This window comes from Poecilia mexicana, unplaced genomic scaffold (assembly GCF_051168715.1).
Source record: "Poecilia mexicana isolate PSO_F unplaced genomic scaffold, ASM5116871v1 scaffold_12, whole genome shotgun sequence".
NCBI lineage: Eukaryota > Metazoa > Chordata > Actinopteri > Cyprinodontiformes > Poeciliidae > Poecilia > Poecilia mexicana.
Window position 1 is genome coordinate 6,001,187 of NW_028263381.1, and position 21,827 is coordinate 6,023,013.

The following is a 21,827-nucleotide window of genomic DNA, read 5'->3' on the forward strand; positions in this document are numbered from 1 at the left end:
TTTAGCTAACATTACCTGCATCCAACAGCTTTACTCAACTCAGTCGGTTAGTTTGGAGGGAAAAACTGAAAAGTTCTTTGCTGGTTTGCTGACGTGATTCTAACACAAACCTACGTAGCTCCGCACAGCAGCAGCAGGTCTCCTTCACAGGTGTAAACCCAGCGCGAGCGTCGTAGCGCTCATGTTGCGTTTAAAGGCGGCTCGGAAAAACAGGTTACAACATGTTAACAACGGATTAAACAGTTTTAACTGCTGATAAAAGTGACAGAGGACACAAATATGGGAAGCGTGGAAGCCTCTACTGTATCAAATTGACATAGGAATAACAGAGAGTTGGCCATTCTAAGGTAAAAACCCCTAACCCGCCCCACAGTTTGGGAACCTCTGATTTAAGCTAATATTTAAAATAGACTTCATAGTGTTTCATCCTTATTTTTTTTTTATCTCTCCAAGCAGTTTTATGAGTTTGGTTATACAAGACCTTTCCTGAAACTGACAGAAAATTAAGTTTACTGCTTTATAGTCCATTCTCGGTTTTAGTTAATATAAAGTGAGAACAAAGAAAACACACCCTGCAGTGTTTCACTGAAACAACAACAGGACAGCAGAGGACTTAAATCTAGATTTAAACATAAATTATTTCCAAGCTTCAAATTTGACAATTTGTGAAAGTTTTCTGTTGCTTTTGCTCACAGATTGAGTTGCTTCAGGTACCTCAACCATGTGATGTCACTTCTGTTACATTGTGGTTTAGAAACACAGTAAAAAAATTAAAATAAATCTCTAATTTACTGTAAAATACCGGCAGAAAATTATGGTAAATCGAAATAAATACGGGAAAATTTGTATACGGTATAAATGTCAGAATTTTATTGTATTTATACATGTTTATATGTAGCTGCTGGTATTACCATAATTTTTTTTTCTCTGACGCTGATTTATTTTCTTTATCACACTTCTTGAGATAATGCATTTGAGAATAGAACATGACAGAACTGACGAGGGCATAGAAACAAATCTCACAAGATATTCTGCATATCATGAAAAAATGCACACACACGTACAGTGCAATCACTAGCCAACACAATTTGAGCACTTCTCCTTTTACACACCCATAAATTACTCTGGAAGAGCAGAAATAGCCCACAGCGTTGACCGCAGCATTTTGACATCTCAGTCTGATAAAGTTATACAGGAGAAAAAGATTGTCAGACAATATGCACATCCGAAGGGAGTCCACCATGGCAGACAGAAAAACCCAGTGGATCTACAGCCAACTCAAAAATCAGCCTCCAACCTACAGGCTCAGCTGTTTTGGGGCCGTGATGAGGCCTTGCACATGAAATTTTAATCAGTTGTTCCAAAACATTTTCCGCACATGAAGTGACTCTGCGTCACAAGATAGATGTCAACAGATTCAACTGAACAAACTATAATTATTATTATAAAAAAAAAAAATTTCTCTCCCTTATCCTTTTTTTTCCACTATAGCCTCAATAACTTCAAAAATAATAACAGACGCGCGCATCTTGTGATTGACAGATATTTGCCTTTATTTTTTCAATAACAAATTGAAATTAAAATTAAAAGGGGCTGAGCAAACACAAGCAAGGCAGATTTTACAAACACTAATAGACCAAAACAACAAATATAATCAATATATATCTTAAAAATAAGAAAGAAGATGGCAGGACTGAGCTGAGTTTCAGAAGAGGTCACACTGTCAGATTTACATTTTAGAAAAATTGTTAGCATGGTAAGATTTAAGGTCATCTATGCAGACATGTGAAAGAAGAAGAATGAACCTTTACATTAATCATTTATATGCATGTAGCACTGTATCAGTACACTGTATAATAGAGTTTACACTGTGTTTTCTTTCATACCCAAAGGCCGTTTTTGCAACATTAACGAAGCAAATAATAAATTGTACAAATGTTCATCGTGGGAAACCGCTCACACTGTAGATTCCAAATGAAACATAAACAAACTTAAGCAATTGTCTATTAATAATAAATTAACTCAAACATTTAATACTGTAGAAATAGATCATATGACACAATCAAAGAATCTCCCCTGAATGTAAGACATGAAACATTTTAATTTGGCACGCTGAGCGTCGTCAAGACAAGGCGTAATGGGAATTGTTTTATTTTAGACACCAAATTAATTTTTTCCATGGAATTGTACATCCTTATTAGACTTATGAAGATAAATCTGCTATAAATTAACTTAATGTTCTTTTATCTGTCCAATTTGAACACTGGTTAAAAACAATGGGCCACCGTGTCACGTTAAATTTATACCTGAGGGAAACATAAAGTCGTGTACTGCTAATTAACATTTTCTTCACATTCTTATCAATGTAAAAAGTAAACTAAAAACATGTCATTGACATTTATGTGTGACGATACATTTGACTTTTTTAAGTGTAGGAACATGGCAGTGCGGGAATATAGGAAAACACTGAAATAAATGTGGTGGGTGCTTTCAAAAAAAACTTTGTTTCAATGTAGGCACTCTCCTCTCATAAGCTTGTCCAACCTTGATACACATAAGGTTACATTACATCAGCTTCTCACTATCATGTCCTACAGATGATCATGAATAAATCTTTCCAGTAGTTGAGTTATAGGTGTTTAAACCTTGTTGTGTCCTTTGAGGAGCAGGAACACATTTTCCCAGTCAACCTGGATTTCATATCCGTCAACCCAATGCCAACTGTACTGCCTCGGGGCACTGGAGCAGGTACTTTGATTAGACCAGGCTGGCAAATTCCCATCACAGTGTGTTGCACTTCAGCCTTGTTAAGCATCCTGCTCTGCTGTTTAATCCCATATTTCTTTTTCTGCTACTGCGCCCAAAGATGTGGGTGTTCATTCTTCCACAAATATGTGAAAGCTTTCAAATGGACAAGATGTTCAGTACATTTCTGAGGAACAAAATGATTTAGAAAAAGAAAAACGGTGCAAGAAAATCACAGGAATTTGGAAAAAAAAATCTAAATATTAGTTTTTCATTGTTAATCATTTGAGCTCTATATTTTTATGGCTTAACACGACATAGTAATCTCTTGTATTTCAGTCCATTGGTTATCCATGGCTAGTACTTTTTTCAATCGTCATTCATGTAAACTGTTCATGTGGATGCAAATATTCCTAAATAGAATAAAAATCTGCAAATTATGCCATCATATCGTTAGCAGATTGATATTTCAAGGTCTTATTCATGTTCTGGCACTTTGGACCATCTATTTTGTCCTTTATGTAATATGCACCCTTGCTCTTAACTCAAGTATTTTTGACACATAAAGGAGATAAATATTAAAAAATATACCCAAATTCCACATTTAATTTAATTGGATTTTGCTTCTCCAGGACTTTAACTTGCACTTTGCCTCCACTGATTGAGTCTCTGACCGCTAAAGTTAATTTAATTTATTGTTTTTAAAAGAAGGTGTAAAATGCCTCCCTATCAGAGCACCGATTTGGTTGGCACAGGCGACCAAACAATAAGAACAGAGGAAAATGTGAAGTGTGTCAACAGCATCTGTTTCATCAGAAATGATGGGACTCTGTTGTTAGCAGAGGAGTCAGTGTTCCGGCAGACGCCACGAACAAAACATCTGTTTCTGAACTCAGAACATGGGGAATTTGAAATGCAGCTGGCTTTAGGTAGAGATGCTCCTAACGGCGTAACTATGGCAACAAACAAAAGTGGGTTTAGATGAGTATTGGGAGAACAAAAATCTAGAATTGTTCACCAACACATTTTTTCCCCCCAAGTGGTAAAATTCTTGTGGCACTTCAGCAGCTCTTTATGCATTTGGTTTGTTGGAAGCCTCCTAAATTCTGATGGGTTACACTAAAAACATTACTGTTTATAATTTTTTTCTTACATATTTATGAGATTGGTTTGTTTAATACCAGAGAACACGACAATTCGGGTGACTGTTATTAAATCTACTCCTCCTGAGTCTGACTATTTACCAAACTGGTTGAGGTTCTGATTCCCAACTGGACCAGTTGACTTTGATGAAATTTTAGAGCTCAGAGCCTCCAGTCACAAACTATCAAATAACCACATTTCCAAACAGAAGAAAAAGAATACATTGTACACAAGTGATTTTAAAAGCTACCTTTTGAAGCAGGTACAACACGTGGTCCTGTTTGTAAAGTTACACAGTAAAAAATTTAAAGTAATAACTTGGTTTATTTAGCCTGTCATAGAAGAACGAAATGTGGGTTTTCATTTTTCAAAGTGACATTTTCACCATGTTGCTCCTACATTTATAAATATCAGATACAAACTTAATATTCAACTCACAAGCTAAATGTTCAACTTAGCCTGATACCGACACCAATACTTTTTATTTAGTCAATTTATTTTAGCAAACATAAATTTAGTTAGGAAGCTAAGTATTTATTTTTGGAACTTTGACATTTATAAATGTAGGAAAAGCATGGAGAAAATGTGACTTTGAAACATGTACGCCCACTATTTTTTACTTTTGGACAGGCTAAATAGGTCAAATATTTACTGTTAAATTTTTACAGTGCAACTTTGCAAATGGCACCCATTATTTCTGGGATTTCTTTCATGCGTGTCAGATGTGAACAATGTGTCACAATAACAGTCGAAGCAATCTTTATTTAACGTAACGTCGGGTTACATTCATTAACAGCAGACATGAAAGGAGCTTAAGTCAGGTTTATGGATTTTTAGGCTGTACATCTTTACGAAACATGCTCAGGCCATGCACCACGTCAGTCTGTCTAAATCTGTGAAACTTTTTCCAAATCCTCCATGATCAGATCCTGCTCTCTGACGTCGTTTCCTGCCTGACACGTTCCGTTGCCCACAAACAGCGACCCGGCTCTGGACGCCGGTCCGCTCGGCACCATCGGGTGGACTGGGAGTACGGCATTCCCTCTGATGCGGTGGGAGAGGGTCCTTTGGCGCAGGACGTCAGCGGAGCACAGCTGGAACTTAAAAGCTGCCTGGAAGCCCTTCCGGAAGTTCTCGTTGAAGAAGCCGTAGATGATGGGGTTGATGCTGCTGTTGAAGAAGGCCAGCCAGTGAGCGAAAGGGTACATGTAGATGTTAATGACGCGATACTGGTGCTCCGTCAAGCTGGCGTAGTCGCTCAGCATCATGAGGGTCCAGAGAGGCAGCCAGGATACGATGAAAAGCAAAGCCACGACCAGGAGCATCATTATCACCCGCTTCTTCTTCCGCGTGATCGTCTGACGCCCGTCCACGCTCAGTTTGTTGTTGCCACTGCCCTCTAGCGGGGCGTTCCCACTGCCCCTAGCTGGAGGTAGGGTGGTCTTAAAGAGGGTGAAGCCGATGCGAGCATACATGATGACAATCAGACTTAGCGGGGCGAGGTAGATGTTGGTGAAGAGAACCGTGGTGTAGACCTTCCTCATCTCCTGACTGGGCCAGTTCTCCCGGCACCAGTAGAACGGACGAGTGTCGCTGTTGGGACCGAGGACTATCCGGACCGTCTGCTCCTTCGTGACCTGGAGCATGACCCCCGACGGAAACATGATGAGCACAGCCAGGACCCAAATGATGACGATGATTAGCTTTGAGGTGGCGATGGTCAGCTTCTGCTTGAAAGGGTAGACAATGCAGCGGAACCTGATGAAAGAGGACATAAAAAAAACATATAAAACCTTAGACAAGAATTTTCCAGACCCAAACACACATGTCGAGGTGAAATACAAACCCGCACCTGTCAACAGCGATGGCAACAAGGGTGAATACAGATGCCGACACAGATATCCCTTGAACCATCCCACTCAGTTTACACACAATGCTACCGAAAGGCCATCCTGCAGAAGCAGAAACATCCGTCATGGTAACGTGCCTCAAAAATACATTTTAACATTTAGCTCATGGTTTCATTTAGCTGCCAGCGTTTTGGGGATATCTCTCGCTAGAGGTGTGTGATATTTGATATTGTGGTATCGATCCGAATAAATAAAGTAAATACAGGGACAGGTATCGCTAATGTCGATACCGATACAAATACTTTTTACTTAAGGTTGATGTATCGTCAAACTTCTGGCTTTTAGGTGTTTTTAGTCGATTTTCCTTTTAACTATTTTGTTCAATCTTACGATACAATTTGGACAAAGTTTTTAGGTGTCTACAAAGTACTTTGAAACAATATCAACATGATTTCAACACATTTTTTCCTAAATAAATTGCAAAAAATTATGATTTAAGAGCAAATCAAAATAAAATCAATGACATCGGACTATAAAAGAGAATCTGAAACTAAAGTATCTCTCTTACCGTGCTAGTATCAACCTGATATTGATATGGTATCGATATTATCAATATTTTGAGTCGATCTGTCCGTCTCCATTTCTAACAGTTTTGCATATCTAGACACTGAAGTTTTGTGCTAAATATTTAAAAACAAGTTAAGCGCATAAACAGCCGATTTCAAGCTTTCCCACAAATTTTCAATTTGATTTAGGTCTGCACTTTGACTAGGCCATTCTAAACATTCAAGAGTTTTGCGGCCTCTATCACATTTTTCTCTACAATAACTCTATTTGCTTTCCCATATGCCCCGTGAAAAGGGTTAGAAGACTTTTGGAAAGAACTATAAATCGCTTCAGAGCAGAGTCCCGCTAGCAAAGCTGAATATTACCCGATTACCTGTAATAATGTTGTCCAGAAGTGTGGTTGGCATGCAAAAGATCCCAACCAGGAGGTCGCTGATGGCCAGGTTGAGGATAAACAGATTGGTGACAGTGCGCATGTTCCTGCTGCGCAGCACGATGAAGCACACCACCCCGTTGCCGACCATGCACACCGCAAAGATGAGCAGGTAGGAAACAGTGAAGACCGCAGCCACGCCGGGTTTGTGGAGGTAGAAATCCACATAAGTGATGTTCTGCTGAGGCCAAGGCTTGTTCTGCAACACCGGAGCACCAGAAAGGATCAGGTCCTCCGAGGTGGTGTTATAAGCTGGGTTCTCAGTCATTGCTGTACCTGGAGTGTGAAAAGACACAGAAACTGGGGGAGGTGGTTCTGTGTTGCACATCGGATGGATGGTCTGTTATGTCTTTGGTCTAATGTACGTTTTCTGAATGAAAACATACCCGGGAAAGACAGGGCACAGTGACATTCATGGTGAGAGAACAATCCCGCAGACTAGCAGGTGGAATCAATTGTGAAAGCCTCCTGAAAATTCAATAACGGCTTCGTTGCGTCCTTTGACTGACTCGTATGTGTTGATTAAGTTCTTTTATTTTACTTCAGACAACAAGCAAACCTAAATCTACAGGTATTACAGAAGACAATCAGTCCTCACCTTTTCGTCTCGCCTCTCTGTCCTCCATCCTACAGAGACCAGCCCTTACAAAACGTCTTCTCTGCTCCTAATCTAACAACCTGTTTTGTCTCTCCTCTGGACTTACTGACATTTATTGCAACGCAATTTCTTTATGCAACGTTGCTTTCGAGTTACTGTGTGCAAAAGTAACTACATTTCAGCTATGTGCCCCCCAATCTATAACATAATCAGTTATTATTTCTTGCCTGAATGTAATCTTTTGAAGAAGAAACTACAATGTTGTCCCTTTTACAATGTTCTTAAGAGGTGATGGCTAAAATGTAATCATCTTATTCGTCTGTATCTGGACTTTTCATTAATTTATTTTTCTTTTTAGCTCTGCCTCTGAAGTGGCAGGTTTTTGGTAAGACTGCATCACTTCCTGAGTGAACTGTGCTGGTTCATATTAGCAGAACAAATGGCAGGTTGGTTTGGCTTTGAATGATTTATCACTGAATATATTAGTCGTAGAATTTTAATTAGTGATCCTTTTTTTTATGTTCAATAGTATGGTTAAAATGTAACTTGCCTGACAACAGGACATTGGCTAAAAAAAAAAAAATCTCAGATCTCAGTTAAGAAGAGCAAGAAGAGACAAGAAAAAGTTACAGACATCCGCCTGTCATTTCTAAGACTCTCCTGTGAGCCACGTGAAAAGCCATTTCCACAAGTGGAGAAAACATGAAACAGCAGTGCTGCAAACCTCACTTGGCCACGGTCAGTCTTTGCAATATAACAAGAAGAAAAAGTCAAAAATGGCATCTGTGGTACATTTCCAATGCAAAACCGCCTTCTGAACAAAAATCCCCAAAGGCCTGACTCACATTTGACAAAATGTTCCACTTTTTTTTGTTTTTTGAAGGCGTACATCCCATTACATCCGGCGTAAAACAATGACATCGTATGGTAGAACATGTTGTTATTTAACGTTTCAGGACCTGGACGATGGAGCCACAAGTTCTGCTCTCAACCATCAAACCTTGAAGGAAAATGTCAACACATACGATTGTGGCCTTAAGTCCAAGAGCACTCAGGCTAGACAGCAATACCATCCACGGCAACAAGTTGCTCAAAAGACATGAGGGGTTGGTTTTGGAGTGGGTGTGCTAGAAGCTGCGTTTTCATTGCACAAATTGGAATTACAAAAAGAAATTTTGCTTCATACTACAAGCAAAATACTGTAGCTAATAATGGCAATTTCGAGAAAAAAAGAAGAAGCTTTTCAATAAAAGTTTGGACGATGGTGCGGCGTATTTTTCAATGACTGATGCATGATTCAATTCCAGAAAATTCAACATTAGTAGAATTTTGACAAAGTTTTGCGACCATTTGTATTGGAAACGCAGCCAGATTGTGGACTTGAATACCATCAAGACGTTGATCAGACAGTTAAAGGTCAAAAACTCTCCAATGAGACTGAACTGAACCAATTATGCAAAGAAGAGCAGGCAAAACAACCCCCCCTCCCCCACAGCAAAACAAAAGGTTTGTTGCCAGTTACTGTAAACACTTGATGACAGTTGTTGATGCCAAGGCTGCAACTAGCAGCTATTAGACGAAAGGAGCAATTTGTTCTGGATGGTTTGGATACATTTCAATGAAATCATTTGAAAATTGCATCACGTTTCTTCAGGTTATGTTCACGTGATGGTAAAATGTGTTTGATCAGCTGAGACATTTCCGTGCGATCAAAGGTACAAACAGAAGAAGTCTGTCAAGGCGGGGGGGAAATCAAATCAGATCTTACTGTATGATTCAAATTCTGCACAAATAAAGGTCGTCAGTCTTACATTATGTGTCTGATTTGTTTATGTAGCAACAACATTGCCAGCAATGAATCACATTCCTAAAATAGCCCCAAAAAACACCAAAAAAATGTAATTAAATGAATTCAAAGAGGCTAAAAAATGTACTGTCCATTTTGTCTATAAATATCTTTGAAGTTTCTGAAACAAACTACAGCAGACAAAGTTTTTTTTTTTTTTAAATCAACAGTCTTACCTTAAAGGAAGCAGTATTTTATTATTTTTTTCCTTTCTCTCTTTCTCTTTCCTTCTCACAGATGGTTTAGATCCATTTCACAGGAATCTCCCTCTTTCAGAGCCGGAAAGCTGCAGCGCTTTTGTCCCTTGGTGAGATCCTGTGCATCTGCTCAGCGCTCCTGCCTGACACAGACTGCTGTAGCACTTATAAATGACAGAGAGGAGACGGGATGCGATCGTGGTGGGCAGGAGGGGAAGAGACGTGTTGGGTGGTGTAAGTAAGGGCTGGGAGAATTAGATCTTCACATCGCTTCATGTCAACTCAGAGACACTCCTGCCAGCAGCGGATGAAGGGCTGGCCGTCCTGACCGCCTCAGACATCTGCGTCTCTGGCGTCGAGTTAGTTGGCAAACGGGTGATGGGGAAATATGACTTGTTATTTTTTTATTTTTTTTATTTTTTTGCTTTTGGATTCAGATCAATTCCTTCCCTCTTCAGTCTGCGCTGATCCATCCACCAGAACAGACGGATGCAAAAAGACAATCTCTGGAAATGCCAGTGCAGACTTTTGATGCCATCACACACGGCGCCCAACTGTGTTCTGAGAACGCAGCTTGAATCAGAAAGAGGAAGCTTTGACAAAACACAAGCTTTTTTCCCCTCCCTTTTGTCAAGAGATGAGATTTATTAAACAGACTGTACTTGAAAATAGTTGAAACCAGGTAAAGCATGAGGAGCTGAGGAGGCGACACCTGATCAGCCTGCTTCAAGCTCAGGAGGACATTTGTGGGGATGATGAAAATTCAGATCAGAGTTGTGTTTATGACACCCCTGCTCATGTTACAATGAAAGATAGAACGGTTAATTAACGTGTCAAAAGGCCTTCAGCGCTGATTCACTAGGAGCAGTGTGGAGAGGAGACTGACAGCTAGATTTGTATGAAGTGTTGTTTTGTGAAAAAGGGGAAATTTTGATGGACCGCCAACAGTTTAGAAAAAGAAAAAACACAAACGTCGTCATAGCAGCGTTAGCAGAAGTTGTGAATTTATAGTAATATCAAAAGAAATAGCTATGTAGTGATTAAAGTTTTCACAAGCTATTTAATCCACAAGAGAGACGTAGCCTTAACAAATAACCAGTGCTCCTTCAGTTTTTGATCATTTCAACCTTCAGTATTGGAGAAACACATCTGGAAAGTTTGCAACTTTTAGCAGATTTTTCAGGTCTACTTAAAAAAAGAAGAATAAAACTAAAGAAAAAGTTTATTTTCATTCTTTGTTCCATATTATATTATTTAAAAGTTGCATTATCCCACAAATCCACCTTTCAGTCATCCATCCATCCATCCATCCATCCATCCATCCATCCATCCATCCATCCATCCATCCATCCATCCATCCATCCATCCATCCATCCATCCATCCATCCATCCATCCATCCATCCATCCATCCATCCATCCATCCATCCATCCATCCATCCATCCATCCATCCATCCATCCATCCATCCATCCATCCATCCACCTTCTTGCAGTTTGTCATTCTTGTGTTTAAAACATAACCATAGTCAAAATAGATGTCTCATATTTAGATTGAAGTTTTATTCATACATAAAAAATGGATGGAGAGGGCTAATATCTCTCAAATTTTGAATTTTAAAATAAAAAAACAAAAACAAATGCAGAAACCCTGTCCTGCTGATGTGTACAATATAGGTGTTTGTGTCTTATTGGATAGAAATGTAAGAATGAAAAGATAACAGACACATTTTTTAAGGATTTTTACACAAGCAAAGAAATCTATTTAAAATTAAATGCAAATAATCAAAAAAAATCTATTGATACAATTAAAAATTAGAAATCCTTTACATCTTTTTTTTTATTATTATTATTTCCAGGAAGAGTGTTGTGAAAACATGACCAGAAGCGTGTCACTTTGCTAAATTAGAAACAAAAAATAGAAGGTTTGCTACATGTTGGCACTAAACAATTTGAAATGGCGCGCCCTCAAAACGTTAGCCCTGTCATGAAGGCAATGAGAAGGCTTTTTTCACTGTAAATTATATAAGATAAGAAATGTGACATGGCGTTTAATCACAGGGATTTGATTGGGCCGTTTCATTTAAACTAACGTGACCGTTTTCCATAAAAAATGAGAAACATGACAAAAAGTGGAGACATATAGAGACAGACAGACATTTTAAGGGTTACATCCTGATGGTTTGCTAAATGATAGCAATCATCAGCTCCAGCTGTCAGTCCTGAAAATCCAGCCAGTGATGCAAGCTGATGAAACTTGTTTCTAAGGCTGTATAAAAGGTTGATGTTATGATTATGTGTCATGCAATGTTTAGAAATGTTTTTTTTATTTTTTTTTATTTTTAGAAAAACACAAAGCTTTTCTAGCATATATGAGGCTGGTTGTAAGGGTGATTGCTTCATCGTCACTGGCAGCAATAACTTAAATAGCCATTACATAACACAGAACATTTGGCTTTGAGGAAATAAATATTTAATTCGGTTAAAAGTAAGAATATCCTTTCACACATATTTTTCCCATCTTAGTCTTTTTGTTTTTTGTACTTTCTAAAAAACTTGGATTTATGCAGATGCATCTCAGTGGATCAAAAATGTTGCACAAACACATTGAAAAACATTTCACAAACAATTTCAAGCACACATTTCAGCTAATTAAGATTGTTGTTTTTACAACAGCGAATGAAAATATTTTATTTCTTAGATTATAATGACATCACACCAATGAAAACATTTTTTTATAAAGATATGAGAGCTTAATTAAAAGTATGTTTAATTCTTGATTATAGGTTGTTATTTTCAAAAAGTATTTTTAATCTGACAAACAAGTCTTATTAGAAACTACATCGCCATTTAAAGAGGTGTCCGTGTTAGAGAATATGTTTGCATAATCTACAAATCGCAGTGGGAGGATAAACAGGCTTCCTTTAGGATTTTTAAGAGAGTAATTGAAATTAAATTCTCAGCTATACATTCACTGCCTGTCTGATTTTGCACATAGCAAAGGAAAAAAACCAGCAAACACCAGCTTCATGTCGACTGTCAAACAAAAGCGCTTTAACAAAGCCGTGCGTGCCTCAAACGTGTTTTCCTTTGAACACGAGAAGCTTTGATGTCGATTTTAGTTTTTTTCCTCTCTAAAGTTAGGCACAAAATTATTCACATCCCCGCCAAGTTTAGATGTGTTGTATTTATTCAATCAAGAATTATTTTTCTGATAGAAAATCTCCCAAAATATAATGAAACAATACAGAGATAGCAATAAAAATCTAAACTTTTTTTTAAAACTTTGTACAGATTGAAATACACACCATGTATCTAACTTTCTCATCTTGGAAAGAAAAAAACTTTTACACTGAGAACATGTGTAAGAAGGGGATTCTTTTTGTCATTTCATCTCCTCATAACACCCTTTTTCTTTTTGTGACAAGTTGTTTTTCTCTACACCCTGTGAGGACAGTGTGCAACACTTCAGCTGTCATTAGACCGCTCCAAGTCCAGTCACTGACCCTCATCTTCACACTTTCTCCTATGTGACTTTCGACGTCTATGTTCACGTGAAAAACATGATTTCCATTAAACAGACGTCCATGTGCTTTTTGTCCATGTACAAAACGTACATGTATGTCTGTTTAATGGCTCGACGGATTAATAAAACCTGTTTTCGTAAAGACAAGAGTCTGCTGAGAGAGAGAGCGAGAGCCTTCCAGTGTGGTCTGCTCTAACAACCTGAGCGAAGCAACACTAATGGCCTCTCCTGACAGAGGAGTGACTCGAGGAACACTGTTCACAAAAAAAAACCAACTAATCCCTGGTGACTGTTGTGATCCTCAGCAGCCACCGTATGGGAGGTGTGAGTTATTACAAATGTTAAAGCTGCCAAGATGAAGGGCTATGAAACGTATAGCTCCAGTTAATTGTTCTTAAAGTGGCGGTATTATGTATTTTTTTAGGCACAGTGGCATGTTAGCATCTATGTTACCTTCACTTCTTAAAAGTGTTGCATATGCAAAACATGACTTAAAATTAATTTGACTTCTTAACTTTGCTCCTTGAAATTGGGCCTCTGTCTCTTTAAGAAGCTTCTGTTCTTTTCCGACCCTCTGCTTTCAGCATGTAATTAGAGCAATGTTTCTCCTAAAGTATCAGGCTGTTGCACTGAGAAGTAGTTCCTATTATGAGCTCAGTGGCGCCACCAGGTGTTTGCTAATTGCTGCTGCCACTAGTCTGGTGGGGCTGAGTGGAAGAGGTTCTCAAAAAGTCAATTTTACATGAAACTGCCCTTTTAGTAAAAATTGTTTTTGTTGAATTTAGCAATAAGTGGTAAAAATCTTTGACCATACCACTTAACTATTGGTGAGATACAATTTCAATGTGTAGAAACTCCTATTCATTTTTTTTTTACTTAAAAATACATTATTTTATGTCATTTTTAGGGAAAGCAGCCAAACACACTTTTTTTTTTTAAATTAAAGCGTTTCAAGTTGTTTTAAAGAATATTTTAAAAAAAAAGTTTCAGCATGAATTGACTTTACAGACAATATTTATTCACCTCTGGAAAGTTCTTCAACAGCTGAACATCAAAAATCACTTTGCTGATGAAACAAAACAAATCAATAAGTCTGCACTCTACCTGAGCGACAGCTCCCGTCAGATGTCTACTTGTATTTCTTTTGGCTGAAATAACTTCAGTAAAAAGAGTTTTGCACCGTAAAGTTACAATAAGTTTTTTTTTTTGTAAGAAAAATAAATTAAATGAATAAATAAAACTTTGTTGACAGACTGGGTTCCAGTGGGGTTGAGACTCTTGCTTTTCCCGACTGCAGCTGAAGACAGAGGTGGATCGAAATGAGGTGAGAGGGAAAGAAAGAAAGAGAAAGAGAGCGCTCGTTATCTGGAATCAGCAAAGCAGCAGGTGAAGCCACATGGACGGACAACATGAAAAAGAAAAACGCCTCACTCCTCCAAGGTATTAAAAAAAAAAAAAAAAAGATCAACCTTTCCGGTTCCTGAGCGAGAATTTCTCTTTGAAGCGACACTAATCAGGCAGCTGTCACAAACAGAGAAGAAGTGTCTTTCCTGTAATCAGGAAAATTTTAATGCAAATTGTTTCTGAGATAAAAAAAACAAAACAACAAAAGACGACAACACATTTAAGAATCATTCCGATTGTTTTATTGCTCTCATTTAAAACACTACTTCATAGAAAAACACTGACACTTTAATTCCTTCGGAGTAGCCTGACAGTTTAGCACATACGATGCGTGGTATAAAATTGGTTTCAGTGTCACAGGACGATAAACATAACAGTTATGGAAGCAGAACGAGAGGCCGGCGTTTCAAGATGTACAGAGTACAGAAACAAGGAGGAAGACCCGGGGGGCTGGTTTATTGGGAGGAAGGAAAAAATGCAACGTTAACAGTCATTAGATTCACATTTATTAAAAAACATACTGTGAGAGATGAATCAGAGCCGATTAGCAAGAGAAATGAGTGACAAAACAGAGTGTGCATGAGAATATTGTAATGTTGGAAGTAATAAATATGTTTACACAGCTCAAATGATTTGGATGCATTAACACACACACACACACATATATATATATATATATATATATATATATATATATATATATATATATATATATATATATATATATATATATATATATATATATTAATCAATCTTGCATAAATCAGTTTGGTACCGGTGATGAGCTTGATTGAGCAGGAACATTGGACAGGTGTTTGCTAAATGAAGATCAGAATACAGTGCTGCGACAAGCATTTGTTCAAAATTAGGTTTTTCTTTTGTTTTGGCTTTTCAGTCGCATGTTTCAGATCATCAATCTAGTTTTAAGAGGAACCAACCCCATGTGAAAAGGGTGAATTAGCTGCGATTTGGATGCATTTTTAATACTCCAGTTTGTTAAAAATTCAGCAAATAAGCCAGGGGAAAAAAAACAGAACAAGTCCTAAATTATCACAGGCCTCAATTAAGCCTCAGGGTTCTAGACTTAAAAACAAGAGATTGGCTCAAAACAGCCACCATGGGAGAATTTACTGGCAAAAAACAACCCAAAAACCCAAAAAAGGGCAACATCACATTTTTTCCAAAAATTACATTTTGTTCATCCCTAAGGCTTTTAGGAAAATATTCTGTGACTGAAAGAAACAAAAGGGGAACTTAGAAGATATTTCTGCTGTTAAGAGCATTTTTAAAAAAAAGAAAAGAAAGGAAAATGTAACTTCAAGATCTGAACAATGTTTAGTAATTCACAAAACCAGAAATTCTGCTCATCAGTTTGTGACCGTCAGGTCAAGTAAAGTTGGGTTATGCAGCAGGACAGTGAACATCTGAAGCACTCACCCAGTGGAAGTCCAGACTTCGCATTAAGACGTCAAGGAATTTCAATGGGATCGATTATTTCCACATAATGCTGGCCTGATTTGTACAGGTTTTTCTCCAATAAATGAAGAAAGAAAAAAAACGACAGAAGATTGCTGGTTTTGCTCACCTACATTTTCTTTGTGTATTTCATTAGATGGTCTTTCACATTTTTATGTGGCCAAAAAGCAAAAATGTAGAAAAAAAGAAAATGTGTAAGTAGGCAAACACATTTTTGCAGCACTGTATGCATCTTTTCTGACTTTTTACTCCAAAAGACAATGAAGCAATAACCGTTCTGAATTTAGATTTGCATTATATAAAAAAAAAAGACTACAACCTAAAAAGTATTTAAAGATTAATTAATCAAATCATCAGCCTCTGTATAAGATCACATTGTAAAATAAAAGCTACCTAATAAAAGAATCGATTGTCTCACACGCCAGCAGCACACTGAAGTCATGAGACGAGCTGAATCCTTTTTTTCTCCTCGACTTCAGTGTTTGAAATATCATCAAAAAAACGAGTTGCCGTATATTAATATTAATGCCATGTTCAGTTGTTCAAATGCAAACGTCAAAGTACTTTGTTGTTGTTTTAAATCAGGTGGATTTACCCTTTCACATATCTGCTATTTCACTCTTTACAATGATAAAAAAACAATAATAACAGTAATAATATGTCGCTAAATGAATCTGACATTTATACAGCGCCAAATTGAGGGGATACGGAATAAATCAGATTAGTGTTTGATCAGAAATCATTGCACAATAGACGCATTTCAATCATTAAAAAAACAAAAAAACAAACATGTCTGGCACCTAAAGAGAAGAAGAGGTAGAGCTACGTGAGGGTTTCAAACATCCTGGACTCTGTAAACAGGGAAACGACAGCTGAGTGGACGCAGACCACCGAGAAGACAAAGTGAAAAAAAACAAAAACAAAAAAAACTATTTCCATCTTTTTCATAAAATCCAACCAGCAAGCTACTTTACTGTGAGTTTAAATACAACAATAAATATACAGAAAAAGGAAAATGAGGCTGGGAAAGAAAAAATGAAGATGAAACCTGTGTTGATACTGAGACGAAGCTGCGATTTTTTTGGTTTGTTTTTGAATTTGTTGGAACAAATCCATTAAAATGTTTACAAGTCGGCTTGTGGCTTTTGCATAGATGACTTTGTGTAGGCCGTTTTGTTCGCAACATGTAAAAGGAAGACATGGATCCCAGTGACGTTCAGGTGAAGATTTCTTTCTAAGCAACTTGCATGCAAGTGTTTCATAATAATAACAATAAAAAAAATTTAAAGCTTTGGATATTGGTATGTACAGAGTAATTGACTTAAGCAAATCATATAATTGCTATTGCTTCCAGGACCTCTGTTGATGTCTACAGACGTTATGTTTAATAAATTAATTAATAACACATACTTTCAAAAGTGAAGTCAGGTGACGTTCTGCTTGTTTTTCAGCCGACGACGCTGAAAACTCAGTACCACCAAAAGTGTTAAGACGAAATACTTCCAGCTATTTGGATTGAAATCCTCGTGTGAATTGTCGTAGAAATAACCGCTACGGATCGGCACTGTGGTAATAAAATAAAAGTTCAAATAAAATAAGAGGACGTTTGCAGTGTTGTGCTGTTTGTGTACAGATTTCTTTCACAGTTCAGTTTCAGAGCTCTTCCTGCCAAGGAAGCCGTTATCCTCCCGGTCGATCCGAATCCGAGGTGAGCCGTGTGAACCGCAGCCAAAACTGAGAGAAAGACACAAAAATAAAGTGACATGAAGCGTCTCGCCGCCTTCACGTCGCCTCAGATTTTGTCGCATTTTGCAACCATAAACCTCAATGTGTTTTATTTAATCTCAAATAAAACATATTTATCTACAAAAAATCTCTAGTTAGCTGCTGGATTCAGCCCTGATTACTCTGCCACGCCTCAATAAACTCTTGTGCAACTTTTGAGTCCAGTCAAAGTCCAGAACTGAGCTGAATTGGGAGTCTGTACTGATACTTTTGCAAACGTTTGTTTAGGGTTGAAACGACTAATCAGATTAATCGTGATTAATCAGTTGTTGAAATAATCGTCAACTTAGTAATAGATTAATCGTTAACTGGAGTATACACACTAAAAAAAAGCTTTTCACATGTTGATGTTAGAAATACATTAGTTTTAGCATTAGACACATTTTTCGTAATAAAAATATTTTCTTATTTTAAAAACGAAATTGAATTTTAATGTATTTCTAATATTGCATGAAAAAACATCTTAAATAAAAAATCTGAAGAATCTACCATTTTGATTAATCGATTAATCGTCAGAATAAATGTTAGGTAGATTAATCGATAACTAAAGGAAATGCCGGTTATGACCCTACCTTTGTTAACTTAGAGGTTCTAATTACAAGTGAATCTTTTTTATAATTGTAAAAAAATTATAGGACAGCTGTGCAAAAGGAGGATGGTACTCACTTACACAGTGGGGGAGCCAAAGTAGTGTTCAGCACGGTGAATGGGGGTTAAGGAAAGTTTGCGGTGAATCTCCTGAGGGGGGGGAAACAGCAAAAATGTTTTGTCAAAATCCTTAATTTCAAGTTAGGCTGCAGAAGCAAAAACTGGAGAAGGAAAAAGAAAGGAAGCAAGCAGTGCAAAGCTTTATTTTTTTTATTATTATTTTCTTAGGGTTCCAATATGAACCTATCCGCTAACGGATTGAGCTGGGCAGGAAGCCAGAGTCAGAGCTAAAGGGTGAGCGCGGCAGGAGAAGAAGCTTCGAGAAGCAAAGTCTGAGCAGCTCTCTTAGCGGGAGCGAAGCAAACCCTGGCCAGTAGTACTCACTATCCAAAGATTTATCCCCCAACATGGGCTCCTGTTCCATCATCTCCATAGAGATTTTTATAGAGGGGATATTTTCATGGAAGGGGTAGTCGGACTGTGGGAGGACGGAGGGACAACATTAACCGCTGGAGAGCTACTTTCTGACACGTCACATCAACAGTGGAGTTGAGAAAAAGTGCCATTTGTCTCTCATTTGTCCCGCCGACGGCTACTTACGTAGTCAATTTCACTGTCGATGCTTCCCTTCTTCTTGTTTTTCTTCTTCTTCTCGTCCTCCTTCTTTTTCTTGTCCTTCTCAGGGATCACGTCGTCCAGGTAGCTGAGGTCGTGCTGGGAGAACACGTAGTCCATGGCCTTTCGTACGGCAACCAACGCCAAAATCTGCGAACGGAAGCGCAGGGAAATCATTCTCAACAGAAGGTTGGAGAATTTATCAATCCGTAGCAATACGTATCGCGATAAGTCAGTATCGGTCGATATATACATCTTATGGAATATTCAATGTATAGGATATTTGCTGAAGTCCTATTCAGAACTGCGCAGCATTTCTGAAGATGTAGGCAGAGGAAAGGCTTTAGCGCTTAACTTCTCATGATTAGATTGGTGGCATCAACTAACTCACTCTTTGGTTACCTAGCAACAACCTGCAGAGTAATGTGCAAGGCAACAATTTCGGTTTTCGCCACCGTGCCTCGTAACGGCTTAAAATGTACAATGGCATGGAAAACCGTGGCTAAAACAGGAAAGGTCACGCTACCAGTTTGGTAGTATTTCAGATATTTAAAACAAAAAATAATAAACAATCAATGATATTGACATTTAATCGATGCCAGCGGACGTTTTTCTCGTGGTACGTTTTTTCAGACACGCGGTCCGGCCCTGTCCTTTGCGCTTCAGTTTTCACTCGGCTACACGTCAGGCGATCCTCACCATGACGGGGAAAATGATGGCGGCCACGGTGGACTTGAGGATCCAGAGCAGAGCCAAGCACAGGACCTGGATGAAGGTGAAGAGGTGGATGCGTCTCTGGGGGACATGGCGCAGGTAGATAAGGTCTGGCTGGTGCTTGGCTGGCATGAGGAGCAGCTGCAGACGGTCCATGAACTGTCGGGGTTTTCAGACAATGAGATGAAAAAAGTGAAATGAAAAGAAATCAGTACTTCTGTTGTGGGTTTTTTTCCACAAAAGCGTTCAGAGAAAGGCTGGCGCCTGAGAACTGGTTCTTAACTGGTTTTACTGGAAGTAAAACCAGTTACAAAAGGAGGGCCAGCCCGTCACGAATCTCTGTTCAGCTGTTTGGTTTCAATTCTGACAGGAATACCCAACTTTTGATCAGTGATTTAAACACTGATGGACCAGAATCTACACAAGAACAGGTGATACTGAAGGTACAACAGTATTTATATGCCAAGAATATACAATTAAGGTTTATAGTTACAGTTACTCATTCAATAGTTTGGCTCTCTTCAGGTTATGTACATGTGTTGCTATGACGATACCTAGTGCCTACCAATACTAATATTAACTCCTCTTTGCTGTTGCAACTACACTGAATGTAAATGGAAACCTTTTTGGAGGGCGGGAAAATGTATGAGTATTTGCATAACTGTGAAAAGAAAATGATTTGAGTTTTTGTAAATACTAACAATATTCTGAAAAGTGTGGATTTGTGCGTTTGTGTTCAGCCCATCCTGGCACACAAATTTATTTTGTATTTAATTCAAATGCACAGTTTCCTCCTTAGACAATTCTTTTTTTTTGTAACAAAAAGAAAAGTTCACAATTATCCACTTCCTGATGGTTTGCTGAACAAAATCTCAACGAGCAACTGTGAAGTTTATTATTGCAACATCAAATGTGAGACGCACAGAGGGCTATGAAAAAGGCACTGTAAAGTATAAGCTAAGTACCAATGCTAGTTAGAGTGGAGCAACTCACCTGGACACCATTGAGAGACGCCACGCCCATATAGAGGAACACACCATAGAGAACAGGCATCGGGATGAACTGCAGACAACAAAGCAAAAACGATGTCCGTTTTATACATGAAGATGAATGTAGTATCAGCAGCTAAAGTTAAATTATAAATAAGAAAATAGAATAGTTTTGTGTGTTAAAGCTCCAGCTAGTTTAAAGTAGAAAGTAGCTCACAGATAACAGATTAGACAACAGTTTGAGGGAAAACTACTTTTCCACGCCTGGAAAATAAATGGCCACCAGGGGGCGCAGCAGCTCCAACAACAGCCTCCGCTCAGGTTCTTTCCCAGCTTAATGAGGGAATGGAAACTCTACACTGTTCTCCAACTGGAGCTTAAAGTCCTGATGAATTTCACATCGAATTAGTTCAGGTACGGGGGCTTCTAATCGGATGAGCGGAAGATTTTAAATGATTTTTAAAAAATAAAGACAAGTGACGAGAGCTTGTCCAAAAGGGACGGACTGTAATCCGCGTTTCCATGGAGGAATTAGGAGCTGGACGGAATACCTTCAGGATAGGAGCCATGAAGACGGAGAGTCCTGTCAGGAGGAACACAAAGATGCCAGTGACTCTTTGTTCCCTGGATGGAGGGGGGGGAAGAAATAGGAAAATCAGCGTCATTTGTAAAGCCTGAAAGTTTTCACATGCAAGGACTCTGACTTCTGAAGCTTTATGATGGGTTCTAAGCACATAAAAGGGGGTAAAAGTTCATTAAAAACGATGTTATGGAAATTTCTGTCGTCAGCTACAGAGACCGACGATGACGTCATGGAAACTGATCGGAACTTCTCACCAATACTTGAAAACAAGTGGAAAAAAAGGGCCGTAAATATGATAGAAGAAATAAATAAAAATGAAGCAACGACTCACCTGACGCCCAGGAACTTGGGCTGCTCTCCAGGGGCGGAGGTCTGGGTCTCCATTTTCAGAGAGTCGATGTGGGCGATGGAGATGACGGTAGCAGCTACGTACCATGGCAACCCCATGAAGGAGCAGAGAATCATCAGGACGGCCACCCAGAACAGGTCCAGGTGATAACCGGCCCCTTTCTGAGCACGAACAGAGAAGACAACAGGTTTGATAGGGTTGTGATGGTTGCATCTACTGGAGTAGATGCAAGATTTTACTATGATGTATTTTTTAATTTTACTTGAATAATCCTACTATGAAGGATCGCTACTCTTACTACAGAGATTTCTGGATACTCGGCCCACTACGAGGGACTTCGTTGAATTCAAAACAAGCTTATTT

The 21,827-nt window shown here is 38.4% G+C and overlaps 2 protein-coding genes across 6 annotated transcripts in view; both read right to left on the minus strand.

Moving 5' to 3' along the window:
- Positions 1-4,444: 4,444 nt before the first annotated feature.
- Positions 4,445-7,006, minus strand: LOC106909860 (neuropeptide FF receptor 2-like). Of its 2 annotated transcripts, none has more exons than XM_014976344.2 (3): positions 6,679-7,006; positions 5,741-5,840; positions 4,445-5,646 (listed from the first exon to the last, which is right to left on the minus strand). In XM_014976344.2, exons 1-3 carry the CDS (start codon positions 7,004-7,006, stop codon positions 4,776-4,778), a joined length of 1,299 nt encoding a protein of 432 aa, XP_014831830.2. In that variant the 3' UTR covers positions 4,445-4,775. The 2 variants fall into 2 exon arrangements, with proteins under 2 accessions (XP_014831830.2, XP_087866774.1); XM_088010648.1 differs by having other exon boundaries at positions 4,445-5,681; positions 5,731-5,840.
- Positions 7,007-14,524: 7,518 nt separating this feature from the next.
- The window catches only part of LOC106923794 (electrogenic sodium bicarbonate cotransporter 1-like), a 39,870-nt gene continuing 32,567 nt past the window's right edge, over positions 14,525-21,827 (minus strand). For 2 of the 4 annotated variants that reach the window (XM_088010816.1, XM_088010819.1), the window contains exons 19-26: positions 21,447-21,625; positions 21,084-21,156; positions 20,537-20,605; positions 19,529-19,702; positions 18,815-18,979; positions 18,599-18,692; positions 18,233-18,304; positions 14,525-17,515 (exon numbers count right to left, since the gene is read on the minus strand). In XM_088010816.1, coding sequence (XP_087866942.1) covers positions 18,261-18,304; positions 18,599-18,692; positions 18,815-18,979; positions 19,529-19,702; positions 20,537-20,605; positions 21,084-21,156; positions 21,447-21,625 — 798 coding nt within the window. In that variant the 3' untranslated portion in view covers positions 14,525-17,515; positions 18,233-18,260. The remainder of the gene's footprint in view (positions 17,516-18,232; positions 18,305-18,598; positions 18,693-18,814; positions 18,980-19,528; positions 19,703-20,536; positions 20,606-21,083; positions 21,157-21,446; positions 21,626-21,827) is intronic. The other 2 variants (XM_088010817.1, XM_088010820.1) reach the window with 2 other exon arrangements.